Raw genomic sequence first — 19,719 nt, 5'->3', positions numbered from 1 at the left:
GAATTGAGTTTAGAGTGGAAAGGGAGTTCAGTCTTACCTAAAAGACACAAGAACAAGCTGACTTCTTGGGTAGAAGAGGAAAGTTTGTGTCTTATAGGACTTTATTTTATGGCATTCTTAGGGGCAGCTTACATGATTATTGCCTTACAGCTTTCTCTCAAATGTGAATCCAAATCTAGCAAGGAGTATTGTCACCTGTGAAGTTTGTGTTCCTGAGCAAATCATGTGCAATTGTGTGACAAGAACTTTCTAGGGAATGTTTCCCCCTCCCTCGGAGTATAAATGTGAAGCTGCAGGTTTCTGTGGGAACTCCTTTGGACTATGAGCCTTCAACAGATGAGATAGTAGCCCGATGGTCAAGATGCTCGCTGCTGGTATGGGATGCTGAGACTTGAGTCTCTGCTCAGCCATGTTGTAGACTAGAGAACCTGAGCTCCAGGTTCTTGTCTTCCAGGAGAGTGAAAAAATTATCAAGTCATGAGCTTTTAAGAAACAGAAGCCTCCCCATTTTGACTTAAAATTGTCCACAGGCGAGAACTTTTCTGGCCTGTTTCACTCTGACTTGGAGTTTTGTAGGAAGCAGAACTTCAGAATTGCTCCACTTCTCCCTGTGGTTAAGTTTTTGTTTATACAAAATGATAGACTTTTTTCTTTCAATTACACTGTATCCCAATACTAGGAATCTTGAAGTTCTTGGTGTTTGGGCTAAGCAGCACCAGAATGAAAACTTGTGTATTCCTGCGCAGTATTTTCCTAGTTTGAGCTAATGATCTTCCACTCTACCAACCCAAGCACACTTGGAGTGTTCTGCACTTTTTCTTCACTTTTTTTGCTAAAAGAGAGAATAAAGCTTTCTTTGTAAAGCTTTCCCTTTCATTTGCTAGAAGGGATGACACTTTTAAGCCCAGTTTGGAGCTCTGCTTCTAGGCTTGAAATAGCTGTCTGACAAAATCTAATCTAGATTTTCCCTGTGACATTATTAGGTCACTAAATCCTAACTCTGAAATAAAACTTCTGAGGAGGTATGTCCCCAGTCTCCATAAATTGAATTATGGTGGCAGATACTTCAGATAAGTAGGTTTATCACCTTAAAATAAGCCAAGAGGAAAACCATTATCTTTCAGTCAGACATTTTAGTAGGTTTTGCTAATATATGGAAGGGACTTCTGTAAAAACTTCTCTACAGAACTGTTGCTATTAAAGCAAAACACTTTGTACACCTGTTTTTCTTCAGTGTAGCACACAGGAATTGCCAGTAAAATAAGGATTACTGAAAATGAACACCCTACACCAGCCAGAAAATGAGAGATGGATGCTTTTCACCAAGAGTTTTGTGTTGGTGTAGCAGCATGTGTTGGAGTCCATGATCTAAATAAGCTCCTTCTTTAACGCCCCTGTACATTAAATTGTACTACGGTTTCTGTTCTTGCAGTTCTGAGGTCCTACACAAGGAGTACGAGGTTGTGCTGACACTCCCCTCTTGTGCATTTTTGCAGAACAGCTGGGTGCTGCAAATAAATGGGGATTTCTTGGACTTTTAAACAATCCATATGCAAAATATCTGGAAGTAGTAGTACATTATTCAGACACCTTCATGGTATTCTCCATCAATATGCTTGTTGTTATCCTCTTATCTCAGAGGCCTGCTATCGTTAGTAGGAACCTTTTAAATAAGTATTCTGTAAAGGAATGACTTAACGAATGAACCAAGGGTTAGCACCAAGAGATGTGTGCTAAGCACAAGAAGATACTAACTGCTGTTAAAACACATGCTTCTCTTATGAGGTGCGTGCATCCAGCACATGGTAACACATACGTTTTAATTTTTTTTTCTTCCTCATTTTGGTCTCACTCGTATACCAGATAGGCTGTTATCTAGTCTTCTGCTGTAGATGCTAAAGTTAGACGGTATGATAACTGGTCAGCTACTACTCAGAAAACAATCTGTAATGCAAGGGTGCCTGGTTCTGTTTTGGCAGAACTCTTCAGGTGTCTCTGTAATAGCTGTTTGAATACCAAACAGACAGTAAGTAAGAGGTTACAAGCTTGAAGAGCTCAGTCTAGTCAGCCAAAAAACCAAAATGAGCAATAGCAGGAAGCACGTAGCTGTTGTGTATTGAAGCTAAGGTTTTTTCATGCCTGGTAGTAGGGGCACTCTCAGGGTGCTTGTGGTCAAGGTCAGGTTTTTATGGGTGTCTGGCAAACTTGTTTTGGGTTCCCAACATGAAAGCGTAAGAGGCAGCAGGTGCCCTCCAGACCCACACGTCCATGGCAGTGAGAGAACCCTCCAAGTATCACAATAGTTCATATTATATGCTTGTAGCTGCTTATGAATGTTTCCCAAATTACTTGTACTCTTCTGTTTTGGCCTCTGAGGAGAGGAGGACTTCTTTGGTCACACACTAGATGGAGATTTTTGATGACCAGTTCAGAACCGGAGGCTGCAGTGATGTAGGTGAGCTGCCTCTGCTCTCTGTAGAGGTCTCCTCCTGAGAACGTGCTTGGCATGCTTCTCTCTTTCCACAAGGAAGTACTTCATGACTCCAGTATGGGAGCCTTGTCTTGGAGCCAGTCTTGGCAGAGGTTGTCTCGTGTGATTCCTCTGAAGATTCAGGTCATGGTGTAAGGCTGAGGCTCTACCTCCTGGAGCAGTCCAGGAAACTGTTATTGCCCAGAGAACGCAACTGGTGGTTTTACGGAGAGCCCTGCACATCTTACAACATCTGTCGGCAATACCTGAAGCCACTGGGGAGAAGAGCTCACCCAACGCTATTATCTTTTTCAGCGTTAGCACTGAAGGTGCAACTCAGCTCTGGTTTTTCAGAGCATCTTGGAAAGCATGCTTTTTAAAAAGCTGGGAGTCGAGCAGGCTGTCCTGTGACAACATTGTCAGGAGGTGTGTTCATTCAGCCTCAGCTCTGTTTCTCATTTTTTGGATGGCTATATTTGGATGCAGAGGAAACTCTGAGCTTTCAGCTGGTAATTTATGTTCTTTTCTTGCTTTGTATCTAACCAACAACCAGCTCTTGTGCTCAAAAGTGATTCATATCTTGTTTAGCACCTAACTAGGCAGCTGCAGTTGGGCTCTTGAGGAGGAGCTGCAGTACAGCTTTTTTCAGTGAAAAGGCAAAGAAAATGTTAGGGTTTAACTTGGATTATTTCATTGATCCACTCTTCAGTACAAACCCACAAGTACTGGTATCACTACAGCTGAAGAAGAAGCAAGAGAACGGATGATCAAGGTCTGAGTGAGAGCGCTGTCCAGGAACATCTACCATAGGACTACACCTTTTGGGCCAGTTTCTTTGATCTAAGCTTCGTTGTTCAGTTCAGACTCAAACATTTGTTTTGAATGTATTTCTGAGGGCTTGGATACATTTCAGAGTGCTTTTGGGAGAAATGTGTTTGGAGGAACAACACAAGAGAGCCGTACGGGACTGGAGAACCAGCTGGTCATCACGTGTACGCAGGGCAGCAGGTACAAAGGGTGTGAAATGAGGTTTCACTGTGCAGGGTTTCACATCAAACCGATGCGGAGGGTAACTGCTCGCTGCCTGGAACTCCAGTGGTTTTGGGGCCAGAAAAAATGAGATCCTTAGTGTTTAAGAACAGTATTAGTGCTTTAACAAATTTGCTAGTGCTTAATGTTACTCTGGTGTTGAATAGTTATTTTGAAGACTGCTTTGGGGAATTCTGGTATTTGTACCACCTGCAAAATGGAATTTAAATCTTCAGTTGACCTGCAACACACGACAAGGCCTCTGGATAGACCTTTCATCGAAAGCAGCTCAGGGGATCTTGTGCTAAGGAGGAATGACAAGTCTGGCAGCACTGTAATTGAGGTTAATCATGTAACTGACAACTATCTACAGAATCAAATTGGATGTATTGGGAAAAACATTTTATAATACTGCAACTTACCAATGGGAATTACTGTATGACTTGAATACTGCAGAACTGTGCATCGAACTGTCCTTTATGTAGCTAAAACTGGTAGATTTGGTGGTTCCTCTCTACGTGGGTAGACTGGGTGTTTCAGCAGAGCGTAGATAACTTAATGTTTTGTCCTGCTTGTTGGACTGAAAAGAAAAACCAGTTAAATTTAAAATGGCAAGTAAACTTGATTTTTAAACTAAAATTGGTATAATAAGCTTTTAGTCTTCCAGGAGTTTAGTGTTGTGGCTTTCTTTAAACCACTGTCAGTGGAGAACAGAAAATTTTGGTTAACCCTGAAATAAATGTGGAGTATGATAAATGGACATTATGGCAATTCTAAATACTTTACTTATTTCTTTTCTCAGATGGAGCTGAAGAAGAAAAAATGGAAACTGAGACAGATGGGCAACAATCTGAGAAGGTAAGCTTGGCTCAGTACACTGGTTCTGAAAAGATAGTTCTGACACTTAGAAACCTCAGTTATTATGTTCTAAAATGCTGTGTAAGAAAGGTAGGTGGTAGTGTGCTGGTCAGTGTGTGGGTCCATAGGGAACAGTTTTCAGTCTTCATACTGCTTTATTTTCTTAGGAGTGATTTATTCTCAAGTCATAGGATCATAGAATCATTTCGGTTGGAAAAGACCTTTAAGATCATCGAGTCCAACTGTTAACCTAGCACTGCCAAGTCCACCACTAAACCATGTCCCTAAGCACCACGTCTACACGTCTTTTGAATACTTCCAGGGGAGGGGACTCCACCCCTTCCCTGGGCAGCCTGTTCCAATGTTTAACCACTCTTTCAGTAAAGACATTTTTCCTCACATCCAGTCTAAACCTCCCCTGGCGCAACTTGAGGCCGTTTCCTCTCGTCCTTTCACCAGTTACTTGGGAGAAGAGACCGACCCCCCCCTCGCTACAACCTCCTGTCAGGTGGCTGTAGAGAGCGATGAGGTCTCCCCTCAGCCTCCTTTTCTCCAGGCTGAACAACCCCAGCTCCCTCAGCCGCTCCTCATCAGACTTGTGCTCCAGACCCTTCTCCAGCTTCATTGCTCTTCTTTGGACATGTGCATAGAGGCGTCATATAGAGATGTTTCTTTTGCTGGGCAAACGAGGAATGAGATGTCGGTGTGTTGTTTTCTAGTCCTGAGAAAAAAAGGTTGGGACTGGGTGGTATCAAGCGAATTAGAGACTTAAGCTGCAGAAGTACATTGGTATGTTATGGTTCATGGCTGGTAGTGGTCTAAAGCAAGCATCACTTCGAAGTTTGTCTTGTGACAAATTGCCTTCCCAAAGTTGAAGGCAGCTTTCAGTTCTGACAAGATCAGAGAGGCCAGGGCTTTCCGGGAAATGTGTGAGTAACCCAGTAATTGGGTTACTCGCAGTGTTTGGCAACCATTTGTGAGTGCCGTGTGTGGAGCTGAACAGACAACCTGAGTGACGCTGTTGCCCCAGCTGCATCGCAGCTCTCCAGTGACAATGCAAGTTACGTTATCTGATTGATCTGCACTATCGCATGTGGCTTAGTGGGTGTGGGAGGATGAGATCTGTCTGACTCAAGGAAGGTGCCCGTAGCTGAGCTGGTCAACAAAACTCTTCGCAAGAAATCTGGGCTAACTCTTGGTTATAGATGTATTGTATACTTTTGATGTTAGGTGTGATGCATCCTGCCCATCAAGATCAGATATTTAGAAGTTAATTCCTTCAACCTGTTGAGAGTGCCTACAAGAATGCAGTTGCTTGGGGTTTTTTTTATAACCCCGTGTCTACAAACACAGTACCTCTTTTCAGATAGTCTACAATAAATGCACTGGCTGTGATTGTTTCCGACCTGACCCGGAATTAAACTAATAATATCCTGGAATTAGAACATCCCCCTGCTAAATAAATGGTAGTAGGCACTTACTGAGTCTGCAGCAACAGGTGGTATTTCTGTGTTGCCTCCTCAGTCAAATGAATGAAATAAAACTAACCTAATGGCTGTTGAGTGTAGTCTTGATGTTACTTCTCACTCTGTTTTTCAGATAGATCTTTTGCTGCCTTTCTGGTAAATAGTCAGGTACACTTAGGTAGATGTAAGTGTAGAAGACTTGGTCAGAGCTTAAAAAAATGCATTGTTCTGTAGAGCAGAATAAATGAGAAACATTCAGGTCAGTTTGGAGTATTTTCAAGGGGAAAATGATGCTTCTGGTGTTAAGCATGAAGCTGCTGCTGATTTCATTAATGCTATGTTAAGGGAGCTACATTTTAACAAGAAATATTTTTATTTTACTTCCATTTTGCAAACGTTGCTCTCTTCCACCAATTCCTGGACAGAAGCATCCTCCTGTAACATGTAATTCAGTTGTAGCATTTTTTGCCACAGGATGCTGTTGTGACCATGAGTTCTGCAGAATTTGGAGCTGTGTGGATAGGTGAATGCCGTTAACAATAAATTGTTAACGTGGCAGACACTGGAAAGGATATAAAACTTATGCACGAACTACTGGAATAAATGGGGGCAGCATGGGGCTGGGGGGGGGGGGGGGGGGAGAGGAATAGAGCAGAATTTACAGTACAATTTTCATAGGGAAAGAACATGTTCTTATGTCATCTTAGTTCAGGATTTCTTGTACCTTCCGATGAAATTTGGCCTGGGTTACTGAACCTGATAGACTTCCGTCCAGCATAGCAGTTACTTTATTCAGATTTTGGATACGATTGTCAAAATGGGCTTAAGTATAGCAGTCAACCTTTAAAATTTAATCTCTTCCTTTATGACAGTGAATTAATTTGAAAGCTATAAGTGAAGTTAGCAGTGAATGTCTTCTATAGCTCTCATTCTTCAAACAATCTTTCATCCCATTTAGGTTGAAAACAAAGCGGAGAGTGAAATTGAGGAAGGCGATAAAGTACAAGAAGGAGAAAATGAGAGAAATCCAGAAAAAGAGCAAGATAGCGAAGGGACTGCAGACACCAAGCCAGGTAATGGTTCCCAGCTGCTCCTCAAGCTCTGTTAGCTTTAATAGCCTTCCTCTAAAGTGGTTGGAATAGACTATAAACTCAACTGTGGCAGAAATATTTCCTCTTGCACATCAGGCTGCTTCATGGTTCAGTAGTAAATATTTTAGTTTAATTTCACTGCAAAGCTTAGGCACTAAATTCTTTCTTGAACTCATTTTAGACCTGAGCTGAGCATTCTGTCACTGTGTGTAGTGACTGGGTGAAGAAGTTGCAGTAGCAAAGTGCATGTAGGTCATAAATTATTTTGTTTTGCCTGTATTGCACACCATTTGATCATTTTTGATGCAAAGAAATGGGACTGCTCACTTCTACCCTTATAAGCTAATATGTTAGCTCAGTTTCCCTGTGAAGTGACGCAGACCCTGCAGGAGTACTGTTTTTTTTTTTTCCTACATAAGACATTATTCTTATTTATTTTTAACATGTTGCCCTTGTACCACATGGTTATATTGTTTTCTCCTGGAACTAACATTCAGTATTTCAGCACCAGGTAGAACAAGACATGTTAGGGTTTACATACAAGAGTAGATATAATAATGGAGTTGATTGGGAAATGCAGCTGAAATTGTTCTGATGAGAGTAAGCTGATGGCAGAAGTTGAATTGACAGGGTGGAAACCAAAAGCATTTAAAGTTGCTGTATTGGATCAGATCCTCTTAGACTAGAATTGTTCCCCTGTCAGCATTTGGATGAGTAGCAGTACTATAACGTAGGAATGTGACAGTGTGTGGATGAATTAATTTGTTTGACTAATAGCAGCATGCATAGTGTAATTTCTGTCCTAACACGATACTGTTAACAAGGGGAGAATGCACGTAACAAACTTGGCGGTAAATCTCTTCCAGAAGAAAAGGAGGCAGAAGAGAACAAGGAGAACGTTGATGCAAGCAAAGACAAAGAAAACGAGGCTGGGAAGAAGAAAGTGGAACATGAAATTTCGGAAGGAAACGTAGCTACAGCTGCAGCTGCTGCCCTTGCCTCAGCTGCCACCAAAGCAAAGGTTTGTTTTATACAAATATCCATTGGCTTGGTTTCCAGTTCACATTAGAACTCTTCTTAAAATGGTCCTTTGTTCCAGATCTGTGCGATTTCATGTTCTAATCTCTAAGACCTTGAAGGAGCACAACTGTGTTCTTCAATTTCTTCTGCTTGAACGCCTAAGTGAAATAGTGTACAATTTTAATTTAGGCGGCTACTTTTATGATTATGAAGTCGATGAACATCCCTAAGAAATAGCCCCAAAATGTGTTTGTCATTTTTTGGAAAGACTTTTCTCTGCTTGATAGGTCTGGCTGTAATGCTGAGGGCATAGGTCTGGGTGGCAAAACCCTTATGTTGCCTTTTTTGCTGTGCCACCGGCTGTTCTGTGGACTTCGCACAAGCCTTCTGTGCTTGGACTCTGTCTGTAAAAACAATGCGATGTTCAATTCTAGCAGTGCAATTTTTTATAGACAACTTAATGATTTTTTTGTTAAGAGGTACTGTGCGTTTGTCAAAAACATGTTCTTGTCTTTGTATCATTAAGACAGGCAAACAGAAGTTTAATGAGCTGTGGTTTGAATCAGCGTCCTATCTAATAGCTTTTCTTTACCCTGTAATTACTAATTGCATGTTGTCTTTCATTTTCTTTTTGCAGGAACCAGACCGCCTTTGCTTCTTTCAGAATATCTTTTTCAAAATCTGTTTTCTCTTTACATATTTTTTTGGATTGAAGTTGTAGCTTGGATTTCTTAATCGCTCTTGGATTCAGTGCCATGTTCCACGTCACCTACTTTATAGATACCAAAAGTAAAGCATGGATGGTGTTTATTTCCTGATGGATTTCCAGGACACAATGGTGAACATAATGAGGTGTTGCATGTGTCATACTGACTCTTGCAGTCTTGATCTTTGAAACTTACAACTTTAACTTTAGACTTTTTTTCCCAACTGCTTCATATATATCGAGGATAGTGTGATGATAGGTGTTGTCATGATGATCCAGTCCCTCCTTTATGAACCCATGAGATTTGAGGATATTTTTAGTTATTACCTTTCAAGCCAGGTTCTAAAATCACAAGTTGCATGAATTCAGCGTTGCTTAGTGTCAAAGCCAGGCACCCTAGCTGTGTGGAACCCCACTTTGCAGACAAACTTCAGGTTCATTGAAGTGCAGAGTCCTAACTGGCTCCCTTGTGCATCTCTTTGCCTGTCTGCATCGGAACCTGTGGTGCTCCAAGCACCAAGCTCTTTTACTGAGAGTAACTTACTTTCAGTTCGTCAGACTTACAGATATTTTCAGCCAAGTTGAAAAAAAAACATGCATATATGTAAGGAGGCATGAAATATAATCTCTATTTTATGGAAGGCTGCTTGCTCCAAATAAAGATGATCTCCTACTTTCCTTCCTTTGGTGATAACAAGTGCTAGAGGATGAAGGGATTTGGCTAACGGCAGTTTTCATTATGGTAATAATAATATTGTAGAAGAATTTTAGCTTTATATTACAGAAAATAATATATTATAATTAGGATGTTCACACTTCAGAGTAGAATTCAAGTTCAGGGAATTCTCTTTCCACTTGCATTTTAAAAACCCAGACAATATTAAGGCTTTCAGTGAGCTGTATCTTGTCTGAGAGAGTAATTCGGTTCTTCGTAATAAACTCAAGACCTGGTCATGTGAAGAGCTGTTACGGAGTTGTCTTCCTTACGATTTTATATTGGAGGAATAGTGCAGTTGACTTCTAAGGAGAAATAGGGGTTAAAGGCAGGCACTTGAAGTTTTTTGTTCTTTTGAGATAGGACAGCTTATTGGTGAAGCCACTTATTTGAGAAATGGTATCCAGTGAATGTGTTCATTTAGGGGTGAGACTATATTCCTATGTATAGAATGGAGCAACAATTTTAAATGCATTTTTACAGGTTATGGCTTCTGTACAAACAATATTAGAATTATTTAAGTCTCTTTTCCTAATTTTCTTCTCGGATTCCTAAATCAATGTAAGCTATTTTTAATTTTCTGTGCCATAAGTAGCACCTGATAGAAAATGTCCTCTCTCCTGCAGATTGCTGTTAGCTTTTGTCCCGTTGCGATTGAGCTGCAGAGCTTCTGCTGTAGCTCTTGATCCATCACTTACACTGCCAAAAAGGACTGTTCTGGTCATAATTTGACCTCATGCATAACACTGATCCCATGACTTCTCTGAATTTCTGTTTTGAGGTAGTTGTGATTGAATACATCTTTTCTAGAAGACACTGATACCAAAACTGCCGGTGATGCAAAACCTCCTATAATTGTCCATAAGTTTTTCCATGGGTAGCAAACTTTGCTGTTAAGCATTATTCCTAGTCTGATATGCTTCAACCACTAACCATTGTACCATAGCAGCACTTTCCTTTGCCTACTGAATTAAAAAGCCTTCGGTTATCAACCGCTTTCTCATGTGTAGGTGTTTAGAAACGTAAAATTCAGGAATAGAAGGGACCCTGTTGCTAAAACCGTGTTTCTTCTTTTTGCAGGCAGCTACATCCCTTTTTCTGTCTATAGGCAAATCAAATTATGTCTTTAATTGGTTCCTTTTTGCTGCTGCTCGAGAAACTGACTGTGGGACCTTTTTCATCTCATGCTTGAATGGATGCATGACAGGACTTAGTTTTTCCCGTTGTGTGCCTTAGTTTAGATAGTTCTGTGTAATCTGCCACCTTTATTTCTTCTGTTTCATTTGTGAAAGACTGTCTTATCCGCTCTTGGCCTCAGGGAACAAAAGCTAGGTGAAGCATCTAGCCTCCCTTTCACAAAATAGGAAGAGGGAAGGAAGAAGACGTAATTTTCTCTGCCCGTTGCAATTTCAGTTGACTTCTTGTATGTGGATGCGAAGACTTCAGCACAGTATTCCAGTGAGATGGTGCTAGGATGCTATCCATTTTCCAGAGGTGTCTCGTGGTCTGGTTGTATGTACCAGTTGCCATACTGATGCTCTTGCTGTGATCAGCTAACTTCACAGCTACAGTAGGGTTTCAGAAGATCAGGGGATGGGCTAGGTTCTGTGAGACTGCCTGTAACGTACGTGTGCTGGGTCAGTAACTAGTCTTGTCATTACTCCCAAGTTTATCAGTATTCACCCAGAAGGGATTTCTGAGCAGAGAAACCAGTCAGTACTGCGGCAACGGGCACAAGCCCAGGCGCAGAGGTACTCGTGGCTATACTTGTGTGTAGGACTCCCCTGTTTAAATAGCAAACCAAAGCGATGTTCTGTATCCACTCACAGCCAGAGGCCAGGTCCACCTTGCTTCGTGATGCTCAGCTCATAGAATCATTAAGGTTGGAAAAGACCTTTAAGATCATCGAGTCCAACTGTCGACCCCACACCCCCATGCCCACTAAACCATGTCCCTCAGCGCCTCATCTACACGTCTTTTAAACACCTCCAGGGGTGGGGACTCAACCCCTTCCCTGGGCAGCCTGTTCCAACGTTTAACCACTCTTCCAGTAAAGACATTTTTCCTCACGTCCAATCTAAACCTCCCCTGGCGCAACTTGAGGCCGTTTCCTCTCGTCCTGTCGCCAGTTACTTGGGAGAAGAGACCGACCCCCCCCTCGCTACAACCTCCTGTCAGGTGGCTGTAGAGAGCGATGAGGTCTCCCCTCAGCCTCCTTTTCTCCAGGCTGAACAACCCCAGCTCCCTCAGCCGCTCCTCATCAGACTTGTGCTCCAGACCCCTCACCAGCCTCGTTGCCCTTCTCTGGACACGCTCCAGCACCTCGACGTCCTTCTTGTGGTGAGGGGCCCAAAACTGAACACAGTGTTCGAGGGGCGGCCTCCCCAGGGCCGAGTACAGGGGCACGATCACTGCCCTCCTCCTGCTGGCCACGCTATTGCTGATACAGGTCACTCAGAACTGCTGTGTCCCAGGATAATGTCACATACCATCTTCTTTTTTGCTTATTTATGACTTAAACACATCGCTGCATCCACCTTATCAGGCAATTTAAGTCACTATTAATTTTGTCGTACTGGTTTTTTTTTTGGTCAACCGCAGTGTCGGTAATGACTTGTTCTTTGTCCACGTGAAAGCACTGCGTAACGCCAGGCTAAGGAGCAGTCTCTTCAGGAAAAACTTCAATGATGGTTTCCTTTCTAATGTGTATTTTGAGACCTGTCTTTTACCTAATCATGTGCATTGCTGATATCATGTTAATCTGGTTTCATTATTAAAATTGCACACATCAAGTGAGGTGAAATGACTGTCAGCAGGCTGGGTGTCTCAACAAAGGTACTTCTGTCACTGACTTTTCATACAAAAGAGTTTGTTTTACTAAACAGTATTATTGACATTAAATTTTCTAGTTCTGTCAGCCATTCAGTTACTTTATTTCAAACGTGTGCACCACTGTTTGGTCAGCGTTTAACTGAATAGCCTACTTGAATTTCTCAGTGGCGTGCTGTTAGATGAACTTGTGTGATCACTCTGGTTCTCTCAAACTGTACCTGATGTAAAATTAAACTTAGCGAAAGTCTTGCACGTATGTTATCTAGATTTACTGAAGACTTGCTGTATTGCTGGTGGCTTATCAGAGGTGAATGCTGTCAAATGACACAACATATTAGTGATGGAAACAATACCATATGTTTTTGAGAAATTCTGTTTATAATTAGGATTACCAGGGAGTTTTATAATGCTTCTTTTCGCCAGCTCTAGTTTTTCCCCCAGTTCTGAGCCAAGGTTTGGGGCACAGCTTGCTAAATATGAGTCTGTTTGCAGCTTGAGCTGGATGAGATCCAGCTTTTTCTTTTTTCCTTCCTCCCCTCAGCCCTCACCTTTCCCTTCTCAAAAGCCAGCCCTCCTTCCCCCTCAACCCTTGGATGTGTCAGTAAGGCTTAGCTTGGACACGGTGTTTGTGAAACATCCTTTGACTATTAATACAGAAACTTCCAAGCAGTACACACGATGGGTGTTTTGAGTGTATTTTCATTTTGAACAGCGGGCTTTTAACAAAAACTGGTTGAAGCCATCATTAACATGCCTTTCACGCTTGGGAAAATGTGAAACACTTTTATAGGCTGTCTCATCTATCGCATATATACACACACATATATATAACCTGTATCACTTATGTATAAGTGTGTATATGTAAATGGGGTAAAGCTAAAGCCTTGGAAAGAATCTATTTGCTTTTTTCTGCAGTTTGCTTTTGCAGTTTAAATACAGCTTTGCCTTCAGTTTTCTTCTGCAATAGGAATACTATGCAACCAGGTTATAAAAGGAAATTGGAGATTTTTTTTTAAGTTTCTTCTAATATCTGTGTTGAGATTTCTCTGCAAGCTCTCCCTAGCCCGAGGTGGAACTGCTGTGCTGAGAAAGCTTATGGTTTAGTGGTGTGGTGCTGCTGCATGTAATGGGAATATGCTTAACGAGATACACAGCTTCTCGTTTACTTGAGCAAAAAATATTTTGATGGCAAAGGCATGCAAGAGTCATCTCACTGTTTTTGTGGGTCGTTCCAGGTAAAAGCCCCCTGTGTGTGTTTTGGTGAAAGCTTTTTGGATGACCTGCAGCTGACTCGGTACAACGTACCCTTGCTCCCTCATTTGCATTTCCACTGAAAGTGCTCTCTGTTGCACAGCACTCGGAAGGCTTCGAGGCAAAGCTGGATTGCTCATGAGTACTGAGCATCCACAATAGCTCTTGTATTAAAACTTGGCACCTATTTATTTGATTAAAAGCTTAATAATCTTCCAAGGGCTTCTGATTCTGAGCATAGATTGATAATCTAATGCCCTGTTTTCTGTCCAGAAGTGGAATAGGATGGCTAAAGCTAGATGCAGGCGTAGTTGGCCTTAAAGCACTTTATTTTACATGCATTTTACAAAATAAAAACCTGTGTTTTATCCTCAGCACCTAGCAGCAGTGGAAGAAAGAAAGATCAAGTCCCTGGTCGCCCTTCTGGTGGAAACGCAGATGAAGAAGCTGGAGATAAAACTTCGCCATTTTGAGGAGTTGGAAACCATTATGGACAGAGAGAAAGAGGCAGTAAGTAGGAGGGTACTAATCTGAAATTCTGCATTGAATCAGTCACTGCCAAGATCTATGTATGCTAACAGCTGGAAAACTAGCAACTTCAGCTGTTCCTCACCTTTATGCAGGTCTCTTTGCCTCAGCTAGAATTCATAATTACCCCCTACAGTAGTGTTTGAGCTCTCTCCTCTATCCAGATATTCCCTTTATCTTAAGCAGCAAACTGGTAGTATCCTAGATTTGCTTCCTAATCCTTACTCCTGTCATCTAAGCATGAATGTGGAATTGGTCCTGACCCTTTATGTAGGCCTTATCACATGAACGATATCTGATGTACGAATGGCTTTTCTGTGTAAAGAGAGTGAAATGGATGGAAACCTTACTTCCCTAAGGGAAGGGAAACCAGCTCTGTCTGCCTTTCCTTCCTGACCCAGTTTAGACTGGAGATTTGGTTTTAAACATGTAATTCAGGTTTTGTTTGGAGGGCATTCTCAGTAGCTCTTGGGAAAGTCCTCAAAGTGAGATGCAGTAGCAGAAGGATACATGCTGAGGAGTAACAGCGTCTTATCTCGTGATGATGAGGGCTTTGCCTGAGCTGGAGAGGGCAACAGCAGCTTCAAGAGAAAGGAAGGAAGCAATGATGTAAGGAGATGGGAAAAGGTCATTGCTCATTGGCACCAGAAAAGCATCAAAATAGTACAAAGCTGAATTGACAAATCTAATGATGAAGTGTGACTGGTGAGGAGGAGGGGGAGCTGGGCAAGCTAGGCAAGAAGATTGTTAGTTTCTGTCCTCAGTCTAGGGAGGCAGTAAGCCAGGGCACAGGTCTGGATTGAGGTCTAGCCAGTTGAAGAAGGTGGTGATGCTAAGAGAGCATATATATGATGCATCCCAAGCAGGGTTGTATTTATATTGTGGCACTATTAGTGACACCTTACTGGAGACTTGTGTATCCTGAAAATCGGGGTATAACGTGGAAGAGATGCTGTCTCTGTCAGTGGCTGGATTACGCATCAGTTACGAAGTGTTCTTTCATATATAGCGCAGCAGGCTTTCAGAGAAGCGGTTTCTTTCCAGCTACTGTAAAGATCACCCAAAACTTCATTTTTATCAGAGGGCAGTCAGGTTTTTTTTATTTTTGTTGTGTAGCTTGCTCATTTTTTGTCAATAGGCGATTACTCTAGATGTGTTGAAGATACTGACTCATAATTTTAGGGGTTTTCACATTTGCCCTACCATGCAAATTTAATGGAATTTACATCCTCACTTTGGCATTAATCACATCGATAGAGTTTGACAAACTGTGGTCTTTCATACAGCAGAATGTCAGCAAGAATTTCTAGATTGCTCAGCATCCACAACCATTTCAGCATGGTGTTTGCCTCTGACACTGATTGGCAGCTCAAGAAATGGACCTAACTATTTTGAAAAGGTTCTCTGTAGATTTCTTTCTTTGGGGGATATATTCTATTAGTGACAGGGTTTTGCGTTTGTTTGGGTTTTTTTTTTTTTTTTTCATTTTGAGGCATATGACATTTTCCTTTTAAAAATGTGCATACAGATTTTTCCCTTGACTTTCTGGTAGTGAAATTTGGTCTTTTCACCTGTCATTGTGGATATTTAGTGGAATAATTAAAGCAAAAAAATTCCTTAGTGCCATTGCACACTATGCATATGTCCTTATTTGCTGCACTGGCTTTTTCTTATAGTAAAGGTAAGGCGACTCTAAGTGTTGAAAGAAATCCGTGCTGCAGACTGGAGGGTGTTAGATTTTAGGCAAAACACATTTACTTCAGTGTTGAAGCTAAAATAATTTCAGTGCTGCCAACTCTGCGTCTAACCAGGGAACCTATTGGTAGGAGCCTTGTTGACCCAGAATTTATAGTAGCACATGAATGCTTTCTTTACCCATTTCTGTTTAGGGAGGAGCTACTTGCTGAAGATGAAATTGTAGTACAATGATGGTTATTGTATGAGTATACATTAAGTACTTGTAATAGTCCCTTCTAATTGTGAATCACTTTGCAACAGTGCAAAAACACGCTGTTGCAAATTTGAAGATCGTCGAGAGTGTAGTATTCATGACTACGTACCTACAAATTTGGCTGATTTCATGAATTGGGTTCTGTAGGAGATTGTGTGGCAGACTGATACATGCTGATCTCCGTTAAGGTGCCTAACCTCACTCTTGCCTGACGTCTGCTGCAGCTATAACTGAGTTTTGAGAGTTGAAGAGTAAATGCAAATTACTGATAAGACTGCCCACCAGAAAATGTGTTAGTACTAGTTGTCTTACTGCTAATCTGGGGCTATGGTGGTAGGTTGTGTCCGTAAACCTGCTTCTGAAATGATTACAACAAATATATGAACCTAGTACAGAACCAGGTGTTTTGGGCTCAGCATCAATTTTAAGACCAGCTTGTGTTATAACTTGTGTTCATGTGCCTTTTTCCTCTGTCCAACTGTCTTTCCTCATCCTGAGGGGAAGGGAATGTGTAGAAGGGAAGTTTTCACTGGTTTTCCTAAGTACAAGGTGTGTTTTCAGGCACTGGATGCTGTTTGGGGATACTTGTAAAGACTTTTTTTAACTGTAGCAAGATAGGATACCATGAAGAGAGCAAAGCAGGAATACAGAAAAGTGTAAAAAGTACGGTGTAACCATACTTCTTGCCTAAGCCTTTTGTTTCGGGTCACTTGAGTAATTCTCTGAACTGCCTGCCACCTACTGAATCTGTTTCCACACATGCACGATTACACCATTGGTGTACGTGTCTCTTCATTTTATCAAGTTCTTCCTGCTAATGTATCAGATTGGTCAAGGAAAAAGGAGTTACGGCAGCATGAATAATCACATTGTAGTCCCTACATGCAGAAAACCAGCCCCCAACAAGGAGTATGTATTATTCATTAGGCTCTGTCCCCATCTGGTTCTGTTGGTGAATGTGTGCTCTGTGGTATTCTGTTTTCATCCATGCTTTGTCAGCAGTCAAACTGCTAACACAAAGTATTGATGGAGCTTTGGGATTTTTGGAGAACTTCTGCTGGGTGGAAGTCTCCTTGGCAACCTGCTTTTCAGATAAATTATGGAATATATCTTAAAATACTCATTAAATATTTGTAAACTAGTCACACAAATCCATGTGTCCAATTGCTTAAGAGTAGTAGATGTAGAAATGTATTATGATTTCCTAAATAAGTCAAATGACATACGCTTCCTTAACCAGGACAGCGATCAATCATAAATGCCCAATGGTAAATATTTTCTGTAGCTTTTTTGTTTTTTCATTTTGGGCTTGCTTACTCTCTACGTGGCTTCATAATTAAACAAAGTAGCCTATTTTATGTTAATTGGCCTAAATTACGTGAGTTTTTTTACATCATACTCTTCCTAATAGTGCAAATCATGGCTGTCTGGCTATCATGATGGCCAAGTCTTACACTTAAAATAAAGGTACGGAGTAGGATCCTGCCTGTAATAGCTGAGCTTGTGCTATGACACACACATTCTGCTTTGGTCTTGCCCTAGAAAATCTCTTCAGTTTCCTGTTCACCCTTGTTCCAACATGCAGAAGATTGAGAGAAAAACATACAGTTTCTTTTAGAATTGTGTTAAGGCTGAATGCTCTGCACAGTACTCATTGAGTAATGTGTTGTATCACTGAGAGATTCTTTAGGACAAAACAAGGTGAGTTCATCTGTTCCAGCTGGAAAACGGCCCGGACCCTGTACCAAAACCTGCTGCAGATCAGACAGTTGTGTATCGATAGGACAGGCATTTGATTTGCAGAAACATGTTTTAAATGTATAGTTCTTAACTTTACTTTGCCTTTTTTCCCCCTATTTTTGACATAGTTAGAGCAGCAGAGACAGCAGTTGCTGACAGAACGCCAGAATTTTCACATGGAACAGCTGAAATATGCTGAATTAAGGGCTCGTCAGCAAATGGAGCAGCAGCACAGTCAAAACCCACAGCAGTCTCACCAGCACTCCAGTGGGCCTGGGATGAACCCCCTTGGGGCACCAGCACATCCAGGCTTACTGCCTCATCAGCAGCCCCCACCGTACCCCATGATGCACCATCAAATGCCACCACCTCACCCACCACAGCCAGGTAAGAGCTGGAAAGAGAAAATCCCCGTATGTTAATCACCGTTCATAATAGAGTAAAATCAGAGGAAGAGGTATTGCTAGGTAAAATTGCAGAAGGTGTAATGGATGGTCTGTGTTATGTAGTGGTTTATAATGGTGCTGCTTATAAAACAGAAACACAGTTTGCTAGAAGGATGAGCTCTGCTTGTCCTGCAGCTTCATTTTATAGGTTTTGCCCCGGTACCAGATGTGCAGATGGAGTTTGGGGAGGAGGTATCTTATCAATGTGTATGAATACCCAAAAGGAGGGAATGAACGAGGGAGCCAGACTCTTCTCAGTAGCACCCAGTGAGAGGGCAAGAGGCAATGGGCACAAACTAGAACACGTGAAATTCCATCCAGACACAGAAAAATACTTTTTTTTCCTTTTTTTTTTTTTTTCCTGTGAGGGTCATCAAACCCTGGAGCAGGTTGCCCAGCAAGGTTGTGGAATCTCCATCCTTGGAGATAGTCATGCCAAACTCTAAAGTGAAAAATGGAGCCGCCACTAAGTATCACTTTCAAATGTTTTTAGCTTGTTTGTATTTCCTTAGACTCTTTTATGCCCAGTGATCTGAGCAGAGACGCTCCTTCAAAAACAATCATTCCCTCAAATTCTCCAGTTCATGACACACCTAACCACGTAAAAAAACTTTGGGGAAAGGACCGGAATGAGAAGCAGATGCAGGAAGCTCCTTAAGCAGTTTCCTTTGGCAGGACACCTGATTCTAATATGCTTCTATGCCCTGCTCAGGGTTTTGCTTTCTGGCTTCTGCCCTTCAGTTGTGCTTGATGCCAGATGAGAGTCGCAGAACCATGTTGGTCAGAAGGGTCACTTGGAAGTCTCCAGTCCAGCCTCCTGCTCAGAGCAAGGCCAGCTGGATCAGATTGCAAGGGACTTACCCTCTTGAGGTTTAGATACCTCCAAGGGTGGAGATATTCCTAATACCAAAGGACGGAGAAATTAGCTGGCAACGTGATTGTGCCTTACCTCAGGAGGAGGAGCATCCACTGGGCATAAAAAATATTACTGCCATTTATTCAAACAACTATTTGTGCTTAATGGCAAAACTAACAGCCCTACTGTTAAGTAACGTAAGTTGCTAACGGTTTTTGCAGTCTCACCTTTAAACCATTTTACTGTTAAAAGGGACTGGGACTACCAAATGTTGTACTTTTGCTGTGAAGGTGCTTATGGGAATTAGAATTGAAGGCTTTACTATGTTTGCTACGTGTTGTTGAAATGATAATTTGAGATAGAATAGCGCCACCTGACATGTAGTAACCTGATTGTCCGACTAGACCGCAGTGAAGGAGAATAGCTTTTCTCAATTTTCAACTGCTTGACCAAAAAACATTCTAAAAGACCTGATTGGTTATTAGCCAGAAATATTTCGGAAGATCTTGTATAGGCTGCTGTTGAAGAAGCTGAAAAGTTTGGGGTATCATAATCAAAAATAGGATGTGGCAACAGAAAGCCTGCAGGAGCTTGAGTTTTCATCTTGGGAAGCGACCTGTGTTAAGTATATGGTTTGGAAAAGAGCAGAAGTGCATAGTAAACTAGCAGGATTTGCAGATGACCATGAAAATGTGAGGCATCTAATCCAGCTGTGTGAATCTCCACAGTCTCAAAACTTGATTCAATCAACAGATGCAGA

The 19,719-nt window shown here is 41.7% G+C and overlaps 1 protein-coding gene across 2 annotated transcripts in view; it reads left to right on the top strand.

Moving 5' to 3' along the window:
- SMARCC1 (SWI/SNF related, matrix associated, actin dependent regulator of chromatin, subfamily c, member 1) overlaps positions 1-19,719 on the top strand; it is an 88,430-nt gene that overhangs the window by 52,015 nt on the left and 16,696 nt on the right. Inside the window, exons 21-25 of one of the 2 annotated variants that reach the window (XM_009323142.1) lie at positions 4,302-4,357; positions 6,782-6,896; positions 7,781-7,935; positions 13,814-13,948; positions 17,786-18,044. In XM_009323142.1, the coding sequence (XP_009321417.1) occupies positions 4,302-4,357; positions 6,782-6,896; positions 7,781-7,935; positions 13,814-13,948; positions 17,786-18,044 (720 nt within the window). The remainder of the gene's footprint in view (positions 1-4,301; positions 4,358-6,781; positions 6,897-7,780; positions 7,936-13,813; positions 13,949-17,785; positions 18,045-19,719) is intronic. The other variant, XM_009323141.1, reaches the window with a different exon arrangement.

This window comes from Pygoscelis adeliae, unplaced genomic scaffold (genome assembly GCF_000699105.1).
Source record: "Pygoscelis adeliae isolate BGI_AS28 unplaced genomic scaffold, ASM69910v1 Scaffold444, whole genome shotgun sequence".
Lineage (NCBI taxonomy): Eukaryota > Metazoa > Chordata > Aves > Sphenisciformes > Spheniscidae > Pygoscelis > Pygoscelis adeliae.
The sequence above is the reverse complement of the archived record's forward strand: the minus strand, read 5'-3'. Positions and strand labels throughout refer to the sequence as shown.